Source organism: Sciurus vulgaris, assembly GCF_902686455.1.
Source record: "Sciurus vulgaris genome assembly, chromosome: 7".
Taxonomy (NCBI): Eukaryota; Metazoa; Chordata; class Mammalia; order Rodentia; family Sciuridae; genus Sciurus; species Sciurus vulgaris.
In genome coordinates, this window is record NC_136467.1 from 86,797,925 (window position 1) to 86,819,346 (window position 21,422).

The 21,422-nt window shown below is 37.1% G+C and overlaps 1 protein-coding gene across 10 annotated transcripts in view; it reads right to left on the reverse strand.

Moving 5' to 3' along the window:
* The window catches only part of SENP6 (SUMO specific peptidase 6), a 102,379-nt gene extending 86,080 nt beyond the window's left edge, over positions 1-16,299 (reverse strand). For 7 of the 10 annotated variants that reach the window (XR_013765125.1, XR_013765126.1, XM_079147460.1 and 4 more), the window contains exons 1-2: positions 16,159-16,291; positions 483-576 (exon numbers count right to left, since the gene is read on the reverse strand). Coding sequence is in view for 6 of the 10 variants with exons in the window: in XM_079147460.1 (XP_079003586.1) it covers positions 483-576; positions 16,159-16,210 (146 nt within the window). In the remaining 4 variants the exon portion in view is untranslated. Of the gene's footprint in view, positions 1-482; positions 577-16,158 lie in introns of those variants that run through there. The other 3 variants (XM_079147463.1, XM_079147456.1, XM_079147464.1) reach the window with 3 other exon arrangements.
* Between the last annotated feature and the right edge of the window lie 5,123 nt (positions 16,300-21,422).

A 21,422-nucleotide genomic window follows, 5' to 3' on the forward strand; every position in this document is an offset into this window, starting at 1 on the left:
TGCTTATCATTTAGAAGGCACTGCTTTCTCAGGCGAAATATGAAAATGAATGTGGTAGTAGTAGGGTCACAGATGGGGGAAGAAAGATACTCCAGGACGTAAACTTTCATAAAAAATTCAAGGGTCTTAATTTGGGCTTACTCATGAAAATGGTGGCTATTCAAATTGCTGCCCAAACAGAATAAATATTCTTTAAGAATAATTTTATTAATCTCAAAACTTCTATTGCATAATCAATTTTAATCATGAGGTTATACATATTATATTCGCATATTTATATATTTCAAAAGACTGAAATATAACAGAGAAATATAATAGTAAAATTATTTACCAATAAAGAATTGCTTTGCCTTTCCTTAAAGTTACTAAGAGTTAAATGTTTCAGGTAAATACCATACTCTTAAAAATCTTTCCATGGAATGTTATTTTTCTAATAAGAAATTTCATTCTTACAAAGTATCTTGAGGGAAAAAAATCCTTACTCTTTATCTGTATCTCCTTCACTTTCTTCTTCATGATCAAAGCTCCAATTATTTTTAAAACCTCCATCTCTCTTAGACTCTGATCTAGCCAAAGCTGAAATAAAAACAAACTGAGATAAGTATTTATAAATAGAGCTATTCAATACAAAACAAATTTGAGCATTTCCCAAGCTATTTGAATATTCTAAATTTTCCTGCTTTTTTTTTTTACATCTTATTTCCTCCAAAAAGAAAACACATTTAAATGTTTTTTGTAACTTATAGTCACCCATATATGTGTCTGCTACAGAAAAAAGTTCAAATTAGTAAGATATAATAAAGTAGGGGGAAGCACATAAATATGTACAAAATGTATAAAATCAGTCTTAAGTCTCCTTGATAACCAATTCTAGAATTAATGACTAATTTTTAAAAAAGTTTGCTTGCCTTATCCAAATCTCTAGCCTTTTCCTTAAATTCCATCATCTCTGTTTTTAACAGAAGAAAAACAAAACAAGATTTCCTGTGTTGGCAATATCTGATGACCAGTAAAACTTCAAATCACAACACCAGAGACACTCAGTATGAGTTAAAAGAAAAAAAAAAATTTTTGTAAGTGCATAGCTGAAGCCCCCTGAAGCCATAAATAACTAGAAAGTGGAAATCCAGAAAGATAAATGAAGTTCCAAATCTGGTATTTGTCTTGGAGTCACATAACAAAAGCCTGATGTCCTAGAGTCTATGCTTCAAGGACAATAACTTTAGGATCTTAGCACAATGACAACCTGAAGGATAACACTCCAACTGGGGTGGGGGGCAGGGAGAAAAAGAAAACGGAAACTCACTAAAAAAAAGAATAAGAGATAATTGTAATGTTTGCCCCTTGGCTCTGGGGTTCCAAGTTGACCTAAAGACAAACAAATGATCTGTGTGTCTACCTCATAGTTAGTGTTATTGTATAAATGTTCAGATGCTGAAATCCTAAACCCCAAGGTGATGGTATTAAGAGGAAGAGCCTGGGCTGGGGTTGTAGTTCAGTGGTAGAGAACTTGCCTAACATGTGTGAGGCACTGGGTTCATCCTCAGCACCACATAAAATTAAATAAATAAAAGCATTGTGTCCATCTACAACTAAAAATTAAGAAAAAAAAAAAGAAGAGGAAGGGCCTTTGGCCTTTGGAAGGTATAGGGTACAGCCACATAAATGTGATTACTGTCCTTATATTAAAAAAAAAAAAAAAAGACACATAAAAATTTATTTGCCCTTCCACCACAGAACACATCTATGACAAAGCAAGACCTTATCAGATAAGACACCTTGATCTGACTTTCCATCCTCCAGAACTATGAAAAAATTGTTGATTAAAAGGTCTCGGTCTATGGTACTTTGTTAACAGCAGCCCAAATGAACTAAGACCATTAGGGAATTCCTAATCATAAGCACATAATTACTAAGGATTGAGGCCAGAATTTTCACAACCTACATGGCCCAGAAAAGTACATAATTAAAACAGCCTTCCCTTTGGTCTCAAAAAACAAAGCAAGATAATGAAGAGAATGTCATAACTTGGAAAACAATTAAGATACTCACACTGTGCCACTGTTGTTGCTCTAAGGCCTACCACCTTCAGAAGTTGACCTGTGGCAAATGTGGCTACCCTACTAGGCACAAGAGAAAACATAAATGTAGTGCCAAGGCTGAAAGACAAAATACAACCCAGACTATTCAAATGAGGCACCTAAAAATTGTACATCACAGATTAAGGCACAGATTTCATTAAAGAATACCAAAACCTGAGAGGGCAGCTACTGAAATAACCAGTTCACATTGAAAATCTCAATGACTGACCAAGCAATAAAATGTTCTGGTTAAAAAAAAAAAAAAAAAAAAAAAAATCCAAAATAAGTAAAACCTCACATGAAACTATGTGAGCACTACTAGCCATCAGGGAAATGCAAATCAAAACCATGATGGGAAAAAAAAAAAAAAAAAAAAAAAACCATGATGAGAAACTACTTCTCACCCATTAGGATGGCTGTTATTTTTTTTAAATGTAAAGTAGCAAGCTAGAACGTCTTAAAATTAGAACTCCTGTGCATTGCTGGTGGAAATATAAAATAATACAGTCACTGTAGAAAAACTCTGGCTGTTTCTCAAAGACTTAAACACCCATGCAAGGTGGAGTGGTGCCCATCTATAACCCCAGCAAGTCTGGAAGCAGAGGCAGGACTCAGTAAGTTGGTGGCACCTTGTCTCAAAATAAAAAAACAAAAAAGTGCTGGGATGTAGCTCAGTGGGGCAAAGTGACTTGGGTTCAATACCTTGTGTACCACTAGGAAAAAAATAAATAAGTTAAACAATCAGCTGAATGATGCAGCAATTCTACTTCTAGGCATATAAAATATAAAATAATTGAAAATGTGGACTCACTTGTGCACCAACTTTCACAGAAGCATTTATAATAAATCAAAAGGTGCAAACAATCCAAACATCTATCCCCAACAGAACAGATAATATATGGTGTATGTATACACACACTGCAATATTATTCAGTTCCCATAGGAATGACTTCACAACCGAAAGTACCACGAAACAACTTATCATGAGCAAATATGAAACTTCTTTACATATATATTGGGTTAAAAATATAAATAAATAATAGTAGATAATAAGAACAAGATTTCTCCCTGTTGGAGAAAGAAGTCACAAGCAAGAAAGGAAAGCTAAACTATCTCTAGTGCTGGATTAGAGTCAGTGATATCAATATGAACTCATGTATTTAGTATATACATACAGATGGACAGAAGTAAATAAAGGTATGTGTTATATAACATTAGTATAAATGGTTAGGGCTCTGTTCTCTAAGAGGGTACAGAAGTAGCAACACCACAGTTAGCAACAAGAATGCCCACAATCCAATCTTGGATTTTAAATACCATTTTCTCCAATAAAGGAATCAGGGATCTTAGGGAGAGAAATGCCCGATTTTAGGGCAGAGGCAGGAAAAATATAAATTGAAACTAGAGCATCTTACAGTGTCAGAATACAAGTAAGTGCTTTAATAACAAAATGGGGGAGGGGCATAGCAAATGCTTAGAGGAACCAACCTGAAAGAACTCCCAAAAGTCAAGCAAAATTGGCACAATTTTAGTAAAAAGTGAAAAGAGCACTGGATTTATAATCCCACAATTAAAATAAACAGGGATAAGTTTTCATAGAAAAATTACAAGTAACATGCAAATATTCCTTCCTATAAGAGAGAACTTAATTCTCCTTCCCATGAGTATGGGCTGGACTTGATAATTTTTTTAAAAAAAAAAAAAAAAAAAAAAAAGACAACAGAAAGGGGAAAAAATTGAAAGTGGAGAAACCTGACAAACAGTACATTAGTCAAATAAATAACCAACGTCAACATCAACAGTGATATGTTTTATTTCTGGCTTATACCCTTTAATACAGTGAGATGAAAATGACACCAGCTCTCTGGTGTTCAGCTCCAAAACTCATAATGCCAGGTTAATCACCAGAGAAATCAGACAAACCAAACTGAGGCACATTCTATGAAATACGAGTCTCTAAAACTGTCAATGTGCTGGGTACAGTAGCACCTGCCTATAATCCCCAGCAACTCTGGAGGCTGAGGGAGGAGGACTGACTCCAAGTTTGAGGCCAGCCTCAGCACCTTCACGAGTCCCTAAGGAACTTAACAAGACTGTCTCAAAACAAAAAAAGAAACAAACAAATGGTTGGTAATGTAGCTCAGTGGTAGAGCATCCCTGGTTTCAATCCCCAGTAACAAACAAAAAAGAAAACTGTCAATGCTAAGGAAAAAAAGGAAAGATTAAGAAACTGTCAAAAATCTGAGTAGACAAAGAAGTCATGACAAACATTCTAAGCCAAAATGGACTCAAGAACACATACCAAACATTAATGGAATAACTAGTGAAATTCAAATTAAGTTACTAATTAAAGTAATAGTATTATGATATTAAGTTTCCAAGTCTTCACAAATATACAATGGCTATATCAGATGGCAGCATTAGTGAATGCTGGGTGAAAGGCAAACAGAAACTATATCATCTTTGAAACTTCTCTTTAAACTTAAAAGTATTCATAAATTAAAAGTTTTAAAACATTGAAATGTAAAATGAACCTGTTTCAAAAGTCAAAAAGATGGTCTAATCCTTACACACTAAAGGAATTAGGGATTTATATACAGAACTCTTAAAAACCTGATCATACAGTATACCAGTAGACAAGAGATTAAAGCATACAAATAAATGCAAAAACAACAACTTCATAAAGTAATAATTGTCAATGAGGGAAAAAATTCAGTCTAAAAAGTAAAAAAAAAAAAAAAAAAAAAAAAAAAACTTTGATTCCCAGCATAGTAAAATAAGAATAAAAACAAAGGGGGCAGGCATTTTGGAGTAGGGATAAAAACTTAAAACCCTCAAAAGTCCCTCAGTTCTTTATGTTTCCACAAACTATTATGGTTTACATTTGTAATTATCAGTGGAAAATTATGTACACTATACTCTGCTTAAAAAATTAAGGAGAGAAAGAAAAGAAAAAGGTTAAGGAAAGATCCCAGTTAAATAATACATTAAACACATATATTTACTAACTGATCAACTGTAGTGGTGGGGATCAAACCCAGAGTCTGGTGCATGCTAGGCAAGTACTCTATCCCTAAACCCTTTTCTACATACTTTTCACCGAAATAACAATAATATAAGGAAAAAGAAAAGCAGAAACCCATCAGAACTAAAAAAAAAATAGAGGATACAACAGTAGATGAGAGATGTATAAAAGGGATAAATGGTGAAAATTTGATCAATGAGTAGGAACTGACTCAGTTGACCAAAGAAGGCAAAGACCTAAGCACCTATAAAGACACAAATTACCAAACTGACACAAGAAGCAGAAGTTGATATTTTGTTTTATTTGTATGGAGCTAGAGACTGAATCCAGAGGTTATCTACTATTGAGCTATATACCCAACTCTTTTATTTTTTGCTTTGTATAGGGTCCAAAATTCACTTTCAAATGGTTTCCAAAAATGATATTTATGTAAATATAACTATATATCTGAAGGAAAAAATATGACAAAGCAGTTGTAGTAAATGTTAACATTTCAGGAAACAAGTGAAGAATATATGAGAAATTTTTGTACTAGCTTACCACTTTCCTATAAAGATAATATTATTTCAAAAATTTAAGATTTTAAAGAAGACAGGTGTCACAGCACACACCTATAACCCCAGCTACTTGAGAGGCTGGGGCAGGAGGATCACAAGTTCAAGACCAGCCTGGGCAGCTTAGCAAAATCCTGTCTCAAAATAAAAACTAAAAAGGGCTGAAGATGAAGCTCAATGATACAGCACCCTTGGACTCAATCCCCAGTACGAGGGGCAAGGGCTGGGGGGGAGGAATGCTACTAAAACCACTCTGAAGTCAATTTGGCAACACCTATAATGATGTTGTAGGATCCAATAATTCCATTGCTTAATAAAGTATACACCTGGTGAGGCAAACTATGGGCCAGTCAAATCTGGTCTGCTCTCTGTTCTAAAAAGGTTCATGAGATTAAAAAGGATTTTTACATTTTTTACAGGGGGGGGGTCAAAAGAAGAATGTTCCATAACATATGAAAATCTCAAAATGTCAATGCCCATAAATAAAATTTACTGAAACACAGCCATACTCTTTTGTACTATATATGACTGCATTCTATTGAATGTTAATAAGTGTTAACTGTGACAGAGAGTGCATGAACTACAAAGTGTAAGATACTTTCTGGCCCTTTACAGAAAAAGGTTGCTGATCTTTGTCCTAGGAAGAAAATTTTATGTGCACAAGAAAATGAATTTACAAAAATGTCCAAAGTAGCAAAATAAAACATGCTAAAATGTTTACTGTAGCAATGCATGTAATAATAAAAAGTTGGATACAACCTAAATTTCCACAAACAGGTAAGTGTATATAAGAACTACTATAGTCAACCCTCAACCCTCCATATCCTCATGATCCATATTGAAAATCTCTGGGAAAAAAGTTGCATCTATACTCAACAAGTACAGACATTTTTTTTGACATTATTCCCTAAATGTTATACAATGTAAATACAATGTATTAGGTATTACAAGTAACCTAGAAAGTACAGAGAATGCGCATTATACCGAAATACTATATCATTTTATATAAGGAACTTGAATATCAAAAGATTTTGGGGCTGGTGCTGTAGCTCAGTGGCAGAGGGCTTGCCTAGCATGTGTAAGGCACTGGGTTTGTTCCTTAGCACCACATAAAAATAAACAAATAAAATAAAGACATTCTGTCTATCTGCAACTACAAAAGAAAAATTAAAAAAAAAAAAAAAAAAAAAAGATTTTGGCATTGTGGGGTGGGGTCCTGAAACCCATACACTAAGAATACTGATAACTCATTCATACCATTGGAATAATACATGACAAAGAAAATGAAAGCACTGTTTTTATTAACACTGTTAAATCCCTTAATGTTGTAAGAAAAAGCAAGCCACAGAACAAATATAGAATGACATGATTTATAAATCTGAAAACATGCAGGATATATGTAATTGTACATATTGTACACATAAGTATATACAGTGAGTGTACATGTGTGTGTTCTTTTTTCCTGTACTTATAATTTAATATATACTTATAATTATACTTATAATTTAATTTTTGAGACTTTTTATTAAATTTGCTGTTTTCCAAAGCTGGGAATATAGCTATTAAACTTCTCTCCAGAGAATATAAAAAGATAAGGGTTCACCTGAGCAGCAATTGTACTGTTAATGTTTTCTTCTTTAAGCCAGGATGTAGAACATTAAGTGTTTGTCATATTATCCTTTACATTTCACAGAAGTAAAATATTTTCTAACAATTTTTAAAAACTATCATGAGTAAGCTTTTATAGCAATGAAAAATATAACAAACTCTAAAGAACAACTAAGAGAAAAGTTAACTTCTGCAACCTAGGAATATAAAAAAATCAGTAACAAACTGTATGCAAGTCAGGAAACCCTTCAATAAAGCAATTTTAGGTGGCTCTGTAGGGTTATATAGAGCCAGACTTTCTCAAGAACTGTCAAGATTCCCCAAAGGCAAAGCTTAGCCCTGGAGTCACCATTTACCAAGTGTGAGTATGCTGCTATAGACATAGCCCACTTGAGGAGGCCTTTAGACTGCACGGAGAGGGAAGGACCCAGTCGGTCAGACATTTAATTCCATCTTGGAGTTTCCAGACCAGTCAAGTCACCAAAGCATGCCTGCAATTGCTATATGAAGCAGAAAAATCACCAGTAGGGCCTTTTTCAAATTTGTGATCTATTAAACCTTTTCCTTTCAGTAAAGATAACATAGCAATACAGCGTTCAATATGACCTCAAAAAGAAGCCTTGAAATATATTTGTGGGAATGAAATTAAATCAGACCCCGTGAGTCACAAAATCCACAAAATTCTTTCCCTCAGGTCCCAGCAATTGTTCACTCTTCACTAAATCATCATCTACTTCATTCTGTTCAGTGGGTTTCTATGGATCTTTTGGGGTATCATACAGTCAGTTCAGTCCAAGTCCAACAGCCAGGCTGCAGTTTGACTCTGCTGGTTTTACTGGAAAGTCCTTGACCTTCTATGGATCAGAAACAGCAAGTAGTAGTACTTTCTTGACATTCTAAGGATCAGAAACAAGTAGTGGTACTTTATTCTAAAGTACTACAGCTGGTTCTACCTTTACATAGGAGACAATTATCTCAAGTTGACACAATGTTCCATACCCAGAAAATGTCCCTTCTGCTCCAAGAAGGTGAGAGGACAAGGATTATCCAGGTGGCAGGGGAATTCAGTATTCAGTGAGATGGACCAATTGAATGTTAGAAACACTTTTAAGTCTGAAGAAGTAAATGCAATTTCACCAAGAAAAAAAGGATCCTTTCATCATAAACTTAAAAGACAGACTTTAGAAACAAGTGAAGACTAAGTGGTGAAAACAAAGGAGACTGGGGAGCTGATAACCTAAACTTATGAAGGAAATACTGATGAATATCCTCGAATTTAATTGCTACTGTAACAAAATGAAATTGCTATTGATATTCTTTGAAATCATTTTTACAAAACAAACTTTGAGGAAGGAAACAAATCCCATCTTCATCTGAAACACCATTCCCCACTCCCAAAATACATCCAAAATAACCTCCAAAGGCAAGATCAGAATACAGCTTGTCTTACTACCGTAGATGGCTTCAAAGTAACTGTTGTTAACTTGGCACAAGGTAGAGTGTCCAAGCATCACAATTTGCCTGAGACTGTCTCAATTTTAGCACTGAAAGACCCATATCTACACTGGATACACTGGAGAACAGGTCCTAATGTTTGACAAGACATGAAATTTCTGGGAAATAAAAACCCCTAATGTTGCCAAACACTCAGAGGCTGAAAGAAACACTGCTTTCAGTGACAAATGAATACAATACAAATTATCCATCTTTTTCTGTAATTGCTGTCACGCTTTTTTTTTTTTTTTTTTAACTTCATGTTGTTGCTAAAGTTTGAATATGGTTTAAGTGAGTGTATCCCAACTCAACCCCACAGGTTCAGGTATTAGAGACTTGGTCCCAGGGTGGACATGGAGCCTAGGTCCTTAGAACAGGGGGCAAGTACTCTAAAGGGATGGTGGGATCTCCTAGTCTCTCATGTTTCCCAGTTTTTAAATCTGATCCTTCATCCTACACATGTTCTGAATCTTCCATAAAAATTCTTGTCAACGCTCACTGGCTCTAATGTTTGTACTTTCAACCTCTAAAATTGTGAGCTAAACAAATGTCTTTTCCTTCATAACCAGTCTACCTCAGGTATTTCATTATAGTAATGAAAAACTAACACAGTTGACAACCTTAATCTGAAGTTCATAATGGATCATCCATGTACTGCATCTTTCCAAGTAATGTGACTTAAGTGTACAAATTTGTTGTAACTGTGAACATTTAACAGTCTTTATATCAAGATTATTTAATTTTAATATTGTTACCATGTTTTCCAAGAATTAGGTAATGAAAATGATTATAACAACAGCTCCAGACATCACTGAACAAAAGAAAAAAGTGCAGGAAGGAAAAGTTTCTATCATGCTTCCTTTTTTCTTCTTACTTACACTTCCCTAGTTTCAGAAATTTCTTCAATCATTTCCTGATTGAAAAGTTAAACTTAATGACTGCTTATATTGCTGTTTACGTCTATAACATCACAAATTGTGTTACCTACTTTAGATTGTCTTTCTTTAGCTTCTTAAACTGTCCAGAATTTAGAAACTTGTAGATTTCAAAGAACTGTCATTTTCAAGTTTGAGAAATGCAGGACCCCCTTCCTGTCTACAAGGATATATTTCAAGACACTCAGTGGATATGTGAAACCACAGACAGCCCAAAACTCTATAATGTCTTTGCCACCTTAACTATGGGCCCTAACTTATGCAGTTTTAGATGTTACAGCAAAGGTAGCATGAACTTTTCTTTTTCAAGGACATTTATTCTTACCTTAGATCTTAGCAACTTCAGTATATGGTTTTTTTGTTTTTGTTTTTTTTTTTTTCTTTTTCTTATAATGTCAAGAACTTTCACCTTTTCACTTAATGAAGAACTATATGGCCTCTCTTTGGCATACTCACTACTCTTCTACTTTGAAGTCATTATTAAGTAAAACTGAACACAAGCTCTGCTGCTAAACAGCAACAATGTCACAACCAAGACAGCTACAAACTGACTAATGGACAGGTAGTATATAATGGTCTATGTAAGACAGAAAAAGGAATAATTTGTTTCCCAAGGGGGATGCTGAAGGACCATGCAAGATTTCATCAAGCTACTCAGCATGCAGAACAATTTAAAATTCAGGAATTGTTTACTATTATTTAAACTTTTACATTTAATATTCAGACTGTATTTGTCCACAAAGGAAATTTAGCTGGCTTTGTGATGCTGGGCATTAAGAGACCTGTGGCTTTCTGATTTTGCCCTCTTATAGTACTGCTTTAACAATAAAAGATAACTCCTGATAATTACCTTTTATTTTTCCTTCTCTTGTCCAATACCCCCACTTGGGGTCCAGTGGATTGCAGGAAAAGATGAGAGGAAAAATACAAAAACAAAGGGATGAGGGAAGAAAGGGAGGAAAGAAAGAAAGAAGAAATGCTAAAGAAAGCTGTAGCTGTAAGTCAGGCCCCAAGCTCCAGATATGATTTCCCCAGTGACTTGCTCTGGGGTCACATAACCCTTATACTTCAAGTTCCTCAAATTTTCAACATACTTTTATTCAGCAAGAGAAACAATAAACTTAGACCCCAGAAACACAAAACACATAATTTTATTCTCTTTCTCACTACACCAGTCAAGGTAGAATATTGTGATCAGTAACAACCTAGAAGAAAAGGCAGTATGTGAAAGAAAAACAATGGAAACTAAAAATCAAATTAGGAGAAGTCATGTTAGAAGAGAATGGAAAGCAAGGGAAATTATTTTTCTTTTCTCTCCCTACTAAGAGAATAAATTAAGTAACTGTAATACCAACTAATACATACTGCTTATATTCCTGGAATAGCATTAAGAATTCAATACAAACTCATTTAACCCCAATGGCAATCTCATGGGGTAACTATTATAGTTTGGCTAAGTGTCCCCCCAAATGCCCATGTTTTAAAGATTTGATGGTTAGTTTGTGACACTACTGGGAGGTGGTTAAACCTTTAGGAGATAGGAAGTTACATCACTGGGGACATGCCACTGAAGGGGATATTTGTTCACCATCCCTCTTCTTCCTCTGTCTCTCATGTTCCAGCTTCCAGGGGGTGAGCAACTTCCTTTGTCATGTACTCCCACCATGATGTACTACCACACCACAGGCACAAGAGCAAGAAGTCAACCAATCATGTTCTGAATCTTCAAACTGTAAGCCCAAATAAACCCTTCCTCTTTTAAAATTGGATGATTTTAGGTATTCTGTCACAGTGACAAATAGCTAACTAACAAAATAACTACAATTATTATCCTCAGTTTAGCCCAAGATGGTTATTAAAGCAATAGAACTAGATGCTGAACCTTGGCATTCTGGTTTCTGAGTTCATGCACTCAATGCAGAAAAACTAGTAAAAATCACATTCATTTCTAAGTGAGGTTCTACTCTCTCCTGTTTCATGAATTCATGAAATCAAATGATAAATAAAAGATCATTTCAACTGGCATAAAATCAGGAAATACACATGCTTGAGTAATGAATAAATAAGGAATGACACCAGGATGTAATTCCAAAAGTAGAGCACAAAGAAAAAGGAGGACTAAATGGAAGAACTGAGGTATAGTACCTGGACAGGCCAAAAGAAAAGACCTTGCTCATACTCCATGGAATGCCAATCATTTAGGAGGTAATGTGAAGTATTTACTGTTCCCAGTAAAACTGGCAAACTAATTGATGGCTCTAAACCAAATTTACATATATGGCTAAGAGACAGAAGCATTTTTTATATTTTTTATATTTTCAGAAGACAACAATGAAATAGTTTTAACAATCCATCTTTCCAACCTACTGGACAAGATCCATAAAGGGAGACAGGCTTGAAATGAAAAAAACTCAAGTAGGAATTAAAATATGTACCCTAGGAAGAGAAAGTAGGAAAAAATTTTTCAAGAAAAAAAATGGGATAAAACAGAGGTAAAGCAATTCAGATGGTAGAAAAAAGGCAACAGAAAAGAAATCTAGATATCAACAAGCACAATACCAAAAAAAAAAAAAATGATATATGAGGATAAAAAGACTTGTTGGAGCTCCTACAGAAAAGAAAAGGGAGAAAATATCAGAAGAAAATTTATGAGAACAAGCTAGCTATCATCTTTGTCCTGTACTGCAAACATCTCCTAACTGGTTTCCCTAATAATTTGTTGACTCTCTAAGACTATCTTCAGGTAATAGCCAATGACTTTTTTTGCAGCAAATTTGATGATGTCCCTTTAGCTTCATATTGCACCATTCTTCTTGCTGGGACCACAATGTCCTTTTTTAGTTCCCCAAATACACCACACTCCTATTTTATTCCTTCTGCCTGGAAAAGCTCTTATCTATTTCCCCTTCTCTTATTCACCTTTCATATCGTGACTCTCGGGCCAGTACCTATAACACAACAGGTGCTCAACAAATAGCTCTTGAATGAATGAAGAGAAAACTGGTTTTAAAACCATCTATCACAAGTGGGAAAAAACTATGACACATCAGTAAGAGAACAAATACAGAAGAAATGAGTCAAAAAGAGGAAAGCTAAATAGATAAATTCAACAACCTATGGCCTAATGCAATTCATACAATTTTAGTGTGATAATCAACATACAAAATTTAAAAAGTACAAAAGTATCCAGTAAGTCTCCTTTTCCCTTTCCCTAAAAAAAAAAAAAAAAAAAAAAAAAAAAGTCATAAGGAAATACAATTTCACCTAGTAGTTAAAAGGAAGCAAAACATATTTTGGAGCAAAGGTCAAACAACACCTCAAACTTAGAATGACCAAGCAGTGCTACTAACTCCTCATTCCACTCCACCAAAGTAAATGGCATTATCTCCCAACACCTCAAGCTAAAACCCTAAGGAGTGTTCTTTGATTCCTCCCTTGCTCTGAATCTAAATATACAATCCATTCTGTCTTACAAACTCTACATACAAATGTATTTTCAGTCTCTTTCCAAAATCTCCACTGCTACCATGATAATTCAAGCCAGCATCACTTCTAGACTGCTACAATGTTCTCCTAACTTGTCTCCCTACTTTTACTCTTGCTCTTCTAATTTATTCCATATAGAGAAGTCACTAATTTTTAAAAATCATAAATATCATGGTAGCCCCATTGCCCCAAATTCTAAAAATGAATTCCCAATGCTTAGAAAGAAAGAAAAATTCACTAGCCTGAACAATAGATTTCTTGCCTCTTATATCACTTTCTCCTTGGCTTGCTACATTTCAGTCATAATGAATTTCTTTTTAAATTTAATGAATGGAACCATATATCACCTTTGAGCCTTTACACCTATTATCCCCTCAGAAGTGTCTCATAGTTAGGTGGTCTGCATCACCTCCTCAAGAATGCATCTCCTTTTCTTAAACACTGTAAAACAGCTTTGTACCATCACTGCTTTATACCTTTTTCCATAGCCTTTATCACACTGTTATAATCTGGTTTATTTCATCAACAACAAACACATTTCAGGTAGTACAAGAAATATGACAATAAAAAGACAAATATGGTAGTATAAAGTTTACATTTTAGAAGAACTGAAAAACAGGAAGAAATAAATTTATCATGTGCTAAGGACTGACATGAAAAATAAAACTAAAAGTAATGCCACATTTGTACATGTGTACATAAGCACATGTGGCAATATGACACTTTAAGTAGGTTGTCAGATCTGAGCAGACCTGAATGAAGTGAGAAAGTGAACTATATGAAAGAGACTGTTCTAAATGGATTATTTTCTACTTGTTCACTGACAGTTTTACCCACTAAAATTAAAAGTTCTATGAAGGCAGGGACCTTAACTATCTCATGCACTGTTATATTCACCTTGAAACAGTGCCTAACAGAGTAAGCTACTATAAATATTTGATGAGTGAATGAAAACCTACTTTAGTTTTTCAAGAACTCTGTTGGAGAGAACACCAAGTGTAATATGTAGATATTTTAACATTAAAAACCAGTGGGGAAACATTTAGATATCTTATAAACATGACAGTACAAAATATATGCAAATTATAGTGGAATATTTTATTACTAAAAGTGGAAGAAACCAAAAGAATCATGGAAAATTAGTACCACTACTACTGGCATTAGAAGTAGGACTAAATAATATTTATTTAGAAAGATTCAAAACTCTATGAAAACTGGTTATGAGTTTTCATAAAATCATTCTTTTCCCTTATGCTCAGAAAGTTACCATTCACTTTTTTTGTGACAATGTTGACTGAGATAAGGTAAACTCTCATTAATCTCACCTTAAGTTAGAATAAACTAAAATCAATAGTTTGAAATTCACATTAGCTCTGTTACATGTTATTTTTGTGTTCTTTTTATCCTCCCTATGTTCACCCAATAAGAACTTAAAGTGAATCAGAAGCCTATAGAAGCCAGAAACTTACTTTGGCACAAAAGTATAATCTGTACACTAAATTAATATCTATAAGTCATCTTTTCAATTTCCTACTTCAAAACAAAACAAAAAATAACACACATATCAATGACTTGTTAACGCAAAAAGCACCACTCTCATTCTTTTGACAGATACCTAGTCTGTCAAACTAGAATGGATAGTAGGAAATGAATTCATAAAAATTCACAAGCATTATCGACGTCTTTTTTTTTTTTTTTTTTTTGCATTATCTTCTTACCAGAAAACCTCTAAGGCTGAATTGCACACCAAAGGTTAAGACTTTTTCATTTCTATATGAAAGTAGAAAGAATTAAGAAAAAATTTTCTCCACCTCTATTAGTCTTTACTCATTCATTAGACTAATATTGAGTACTCAGTGTTCCCATAACTGTATGCTGTTGATAAAGCAGTAAAACAAGGCATATCCAATCCTCAATATCCTCTCATGGAGCCTGCTACAGCAAAGGATCGTTCTTTTTTAAAGTTAAATCGTACTTTTAAAATTCAATAATGCTTCTTCTAGTTATTTAAAAAAGTTATCACTTAGACATATGGTATATTAAAAAATACTTCGCAAAATTATCCAGAGTAATTAATTGCACACAGCAGAGACTCATTTCCCTTCATATATTTACAAATTCAAATTACCAGTGTAAACACTGAACCCGTAGTCAAATTAAGTAACATGAACATTTAAGTTCTTGGTCCACAATTAAAATGAAATTTAGACGTACTCTGGGGGTCTTTACATACACCGGCAAAAGCCAATATAGTCACCCACTAACACCATCCCCAACAAAAACAGTTTTTCTTAGGACTAGTGGAGTCACAGTAAATGTTTCAACTTTTCCTCACAAGTGAATTAAATTGGAAACACCCAAACTTTGTCTATTAGCGTTAGTGACTGTCTGAAAACTGACACTGTGAACCTCAATCTCTTTCCCCAGATAAATTATTTTAGAAAATATGTGAGGTAAAAACATTTCCTAAGACTATCGGGCACAGCCAGGCCTACTCTGAACGCCGGTTGCAAAAGGAAGCCCGAAGCTCCGTGAAACACACCGACGAGTATTTAAGACTCAAAGCGCCTCTCCCCGCCCCTCGTTCGGCCCCCAATTCCACACAACCTGAGCAATTTAAAACTTTCCACAAACGCCAACAAGACCTCCATGCAGATTGCTCTCATCTCGGGCAACCACCAGAAAAAAAAAAATTTTTTTTTTTAGATGTCAGACTTCTGTGCGAACTCTCAGAAAGACGCCCACCAACTCGGGCTAGCAGCCCGACCCACCCGCGCCTCCTCGAACCGGGGCGGCCAAGCCCCGCGCCCCGGCGGTCTCGAACCCGGCGCGTCCGCAGCACATTCCCTCCCCGCCATTGCCCACCCCTCGCACTTCGTCGCCCCCCACACCCACCCAGCGCAGATAACTGAATATCCCGAGTCCCGGGGGCCAAGTTTTCCCCACCCTCCCCGCAAGGGCCGAAACAGACGTACCTTCCAGAAAAGTAATCTCCCCAGCGCTGCCGCCGCTCTTGCCCGCCGCCATCTTCCTCCTCCCACGCCGCCTCCTTCTTAATCCATGGCCCACACCGCCGCCGTGCTCGCCGGGATGAGGGGCCGCGCCGCAGGAGGGTAGTCGCCGCAGGGTTGCGGGCCTCGGGCTCAGCCGGCAGGCAGGCGGCGCTCCCACCTCCAGATGGGCCTACACAAAAGCAGGCCAGTCGCGCCCGGGCCTGTCCGCAGGCTGGCGGGCGACAGCGAGGCCCGCGGCCTGGGCTTTTCCTCAGGTTCCTCCGGAACGCGAGCGGCGACGGCGGCGACGGCGCTTCCCGGGCCTAGTTCCTCTCGGCCCACGACTCCCCATCCACCGCCCACCCAGGCCGCCTGAGACGCTTCGCTCAGCCGCGGGTCCGCAGGAAGGGAGAAGGAAGGCGAGCACTCAAACACGCCTCCCTCCGTCCCAGGCCGTAAAATGGCCGCACCCGCCGCGCCGGGGCGGCTAGGTCTCTGCGACCGTCAGGCGCCCCCGGATCACTCGCTCCTTCTGCAGCCGCCGCCGCTACGGCCGTCTGCCCACCCCGCCCAGCCGTGAATGCATCAGCGGAGGCCCTCGCGACTGTCCATGTGGACAGGGGTGGGTCTCCTCTGCCACCGCCTCGCGTCGGTCGCCACAGCAGCTCTACCGCCGCCGCTCCTCCCCCCACGGGCTCTGGAGCTGCCGCCGGGCTCCCGCCCCCGCCCCGCTGCCGCCCCCAGCGCGGCTCCCCCTCCGGGCCCGGGCTCCTCTCGCGGGCAGAGCGGGCTGCGGCGCCGACCAGATCCCGACTCGGGGTGCCGCCGCCCAGGCTCCCAGTAGGGCCGGCCCTTGGGGCGCCAGCTCGGCCTGCACAGGTTAAGTCCAAAACACCCACTGCCAGAGACCCCATGGCAGAGCGGCGTGAGCGCGCGGCCGGGTGGGGGGCGCAGGTGGCCCTGGGCCACCTCAAATGCGAGCAGATGTTGCAAGTTCGCGCCTGTGAGGAGGCTCTAGAATTTGCCAGCTAAGGGAAAAAGATGGTTAGATGTTCAGAAAATGACTTGGGATTCACATTCATTTTTAAATAAGTTCAACCACTACACTTCGGATCAAGTGTTGAAAAGCAAGACCTTTGTCATTTATGTGCCTGAGACTTCAAAACCATACCCTACCTGACAAATCAGGCCTTGTAACTACAGATGACTAGCTCGTTTTGATGCAGTCCACCATCGTGTTTTTTCTTTCATTTTTTAATGTTATAAAAATGCTGTATTTAACCTATTGAAAATACAGAAGAGACAGAAAATGAAGTTACCCCATAGTCTCTCCACTGAAACTCTTTTAGGTGTGTAGTCCTCTAGTCGGCATTTTTCTTAAATCCTTCAAAAGCCATCATCAAAACTAGGTGCAGGACGCGGTGGCACATTCCTCAAATTCCAGCAACTAGGGAAGCTGAGGCAGGGGTATGGCAAGTTGAAGACCTGCCTCCTCAATTTAGCAAAGGCCTGTCTCAAAGGGCTGAGGATGGAGCTCAGTGGCAGAGCGCTGACTCAGCATGTTTGAGTTCGTGGGCTCAATTCTCAGTGCCACAAAACAAAAAGGAACAAAATGTAATCCTATGTGTTAATGAAAATTCAACAGCAATTAAAATGATTCGGAAGAACTGAAAACAATCTTTGAAATGAATTGTTCTGTTAACCATGGTTTAAGCACACAACCTTTTTGTTTAAAACTTTTAAAAAATGTATTTTCTTATAATGAAGTGGTAATCTTTACTGATTTAATGAGTAGTTGAATGAATAGAATTTATAATAGAATTTGTTATTTTTGTTGCTTGAGGAAATTGCATGGCCCTGTTGTGATGCTCTATGACATAATCTGTGCCAATGACTGTATAATACTGAGGCGTGCAGGTAATAGGTGGATATAGGGTGACTGGTCATATGTACAGACACTAAAATAGAAAGAAAATAACCCTCTCGTTTAAAAATATACACATGCTGACTTTGAAAATGGAGGAACGTGCCAGGAGTCAAAGAATGTGAGTGACCCTAGAAGATGGAAAAGGTAAGGAAACTGATTCTACGCAGGAGTCTCCAGAAAGGAAAGCTAATAACTTGATTTTAACCCAATGAGGCAGATGTTGTACTTCTGATCTCATAGAACTCTAAGATAATAGATATACTTGTGATAAGTTGCCAGCTTAGTGGTAAAGGAACTTGTTATAGCAGCCATAGAAAACTAATATGCTTGGAATGGGAAACAAGGTGAAGTTGTATAAAAGATACCTTTTAAGCAAACTGAGTTAAGCTTCTTTCTAACAAAATTCACTGTTTTAAGTATTATAAATCCCAACTAATATCTGTAGGCTCCTGATTCCAATTTTAAAGAAGAGGTCTGGTTTAAATTGACGATTCTCAGATTGTAGCATGCATAATAATCACCTGGAGAGCTTATTAAAACAGATTACAGTAATTTACCCTACCTCCAGTTTTTGATTCAGTGGATCTGGAGTGGGACTAGAGAAACCGCATTTCTAAGGAGTTTCCAAATGATACAGATGTTGCTGATCCTGTGATTTACATTGAGAACCACTAGGTTCAACAATCTCTAAATTTCTTTTCAGTTCAATCATTCTGATTCTATAAATCTACAATTGTAACAAATTATCAATTTACATATTCAAGTATACATTAAAGATATTTTCTAAAATCATTGTTTCTCCATATGAATATGATGAACTAAAAATTGATAATACATGCATCCCATTATCCAGGATTCAGGGCCTAGAAATTTACAAGTTTAGGATATGCCCTTGAATCTTGGTGTACTTAGCATATTTACAAATATTCAATTAGCAGCCCTTCTTTATTTATATGCATATTTTTTTAAATTTTTTCCAGTACTGGGTATTGAACCCAGAGGTGCTTCTGTTTTATATTGTATGTTGAGATAGAGTCTCACTAAGTTGTTCAGACTGGCCTAATTTACAATCCTCTTGCCTCAGCCTCCCAAGTAGCTGGGATTACAGGTACTACACACCCAACTGTATATGCATTTTTTCAGTTTCTAAGAATAACTTCAAGCATTAGAAATATGACCAGTTATAATTATTAAAAAGTTATCTCAGATATACACATTTTATTAAAAGTCTACCATGTCTTTATCATTTAAATAAATTTTATACAACTGTCAGTTAACTTGTGATATTAAGCAAAATTTAATTCTGGTGTAAAAGATAAACAATAGAGAAAACCTGTTTTGGATTTGAATGGGCAGTTACAGTGGATAATCAGCCATTTTATTTTTTCTAATTCTTCCATTAAAGAAAACTTGAATAAAAGAAGAAAGGAAAAACAAAACTGGGTCCTACCACACAAAAATTCCAACCCTAATGTCATATCTCCTCCAGTGTCTTTTTATTAATACTCTTACTCTGATCTGCCATTCCCAAAGTCACAAGTTAGACCTGCTTCTCTTCTGAACATTCCAGCTATAGCCATAACCACTGTGGCCATTTTCAATCTCATTGTTATGTATAAATCCATTTACTCTTCCATTTTCTCTCTTTAGTTTTTTCCCTTTCTAATTTAGAATCCATGGTGCATTATTTCATTTACTCTTTCTTGATTATATACTCAATTCCCTTCTCTGCTCTTTCTGGCTGCCTTCTCCTAAAACCCCTACCCTGAGTAAATCCTGTTGCCCACCATTCTTATTGGGACACAGGAGGGTGGGCACAACTGAAGAAAGTCATCCAACTGAGAAAACTAGTTCCACTAAAACATCAGGGAACCTCTGTACTACAAGTCCTCCTTCAGTGTTCTCAAAGTGGCATGCTCTTCACATGTCCAGCACAACCATTTCAAACTTCTTCAAGCCTTTACCTAACCACCCAGCAGAATTCCTTGCTTTCTACTTCAGAGAGAAATACATGGTACAAGATCAGCTTTCCCACCCAGCGCCATGGTCCATGCCTGTAATCCCTGCAACTCTAGAGGCTAAGGCAGGAGGACCAAAAATTCAAAGCCAGTTTCAGCAAAATTGAAGCACTAAGCAACTCAGTGAGATCCTGCCTCTAAATAAAATACAAAATAGGGCTAGGCATGAGGCTTAGTGGTCAAGTGCCCCTGAGTTCAATCCCTGGTACCCAAGAACAAAGCAAAACAACAACAACAAAAAAAATCAGCTTTCCCTTAGTATATCTAAACTATACACATCTGTGATTACCAATTTTTTTAATTTCCTATTTTACAATATAGAGAGAACTCCTCCTTTAAATGAATCCTGTCATGTAGCCTATGTGTTCCATACCCTAGTGCTGACTAACGATTCCCACTCTCTTAAGTCCACTAGAATTTACTTTCTTTGTAGCAGAAATTGTTGACCCTACTCTATAACTTTCAGGATGTCTGGTCACAGGCAGTTTTCCAACATAGCTGTAGCCTACTTAAATTACGTTATTTAAGAGTTTCCATATCAAGTGGTCTCTCAGTTTTCCATGTAGTTTAAATCCTATAAGAAAAAATAATAAGTGGTGATGGCTAAAGGGCTGTCATCCTCCATAGGGCACAATTATCCAATGCAAACAGCATTCAGAGAAAAACAGGACTGAGACAACCTGCAGGATCATTTGGAAAGAACCCAAGGTCATAAGACCATCCCAAAAGCTGCTCCTCCCTGGGATTCTCAGTACATATGAATAACATTGCCATTCACCCAGTTTTCTAATCAAAAAGGTAGGAATTGCTATTGACACACGCTCTCTTTCTCTCTCTGGAAGTAATATCTCCTTATATGTCCTTTCTCAATATCTCTCGAATCTTTCCATACTTTTTCCAAGTCTTAGTCTGTAACATCCCAGCCACACGACTATATTGACAACTTCGAACAGGTTGTGGCTTATTCTATCTATGCCTCCTCTAATCTTTCTCACAAGAAAGCCACCATAATTTTTTTGTTTTTTTTTTTTTTTAATATAAATCAAATCACAACACATTCCTGTCTTAAACATTCAAAAGTTTTCCCCTTGCTCTTAGGATAAATTCCTAAAATCCTTAGACTCTCAATCTCTATCTCATTAGTCATTGTTCTGTTAGTCTTTCAACAGTCTCACCTTCTTCATTAAGTTCCCACCACTTTCAGGTTTTCTTTTGTGGTACAGGGGATTAAACCCAGGGCTGCCTGTGAACTAGGCAAATGCCCCCCCATGGAGCTATACCTCCAACCCCATTTTCACTTA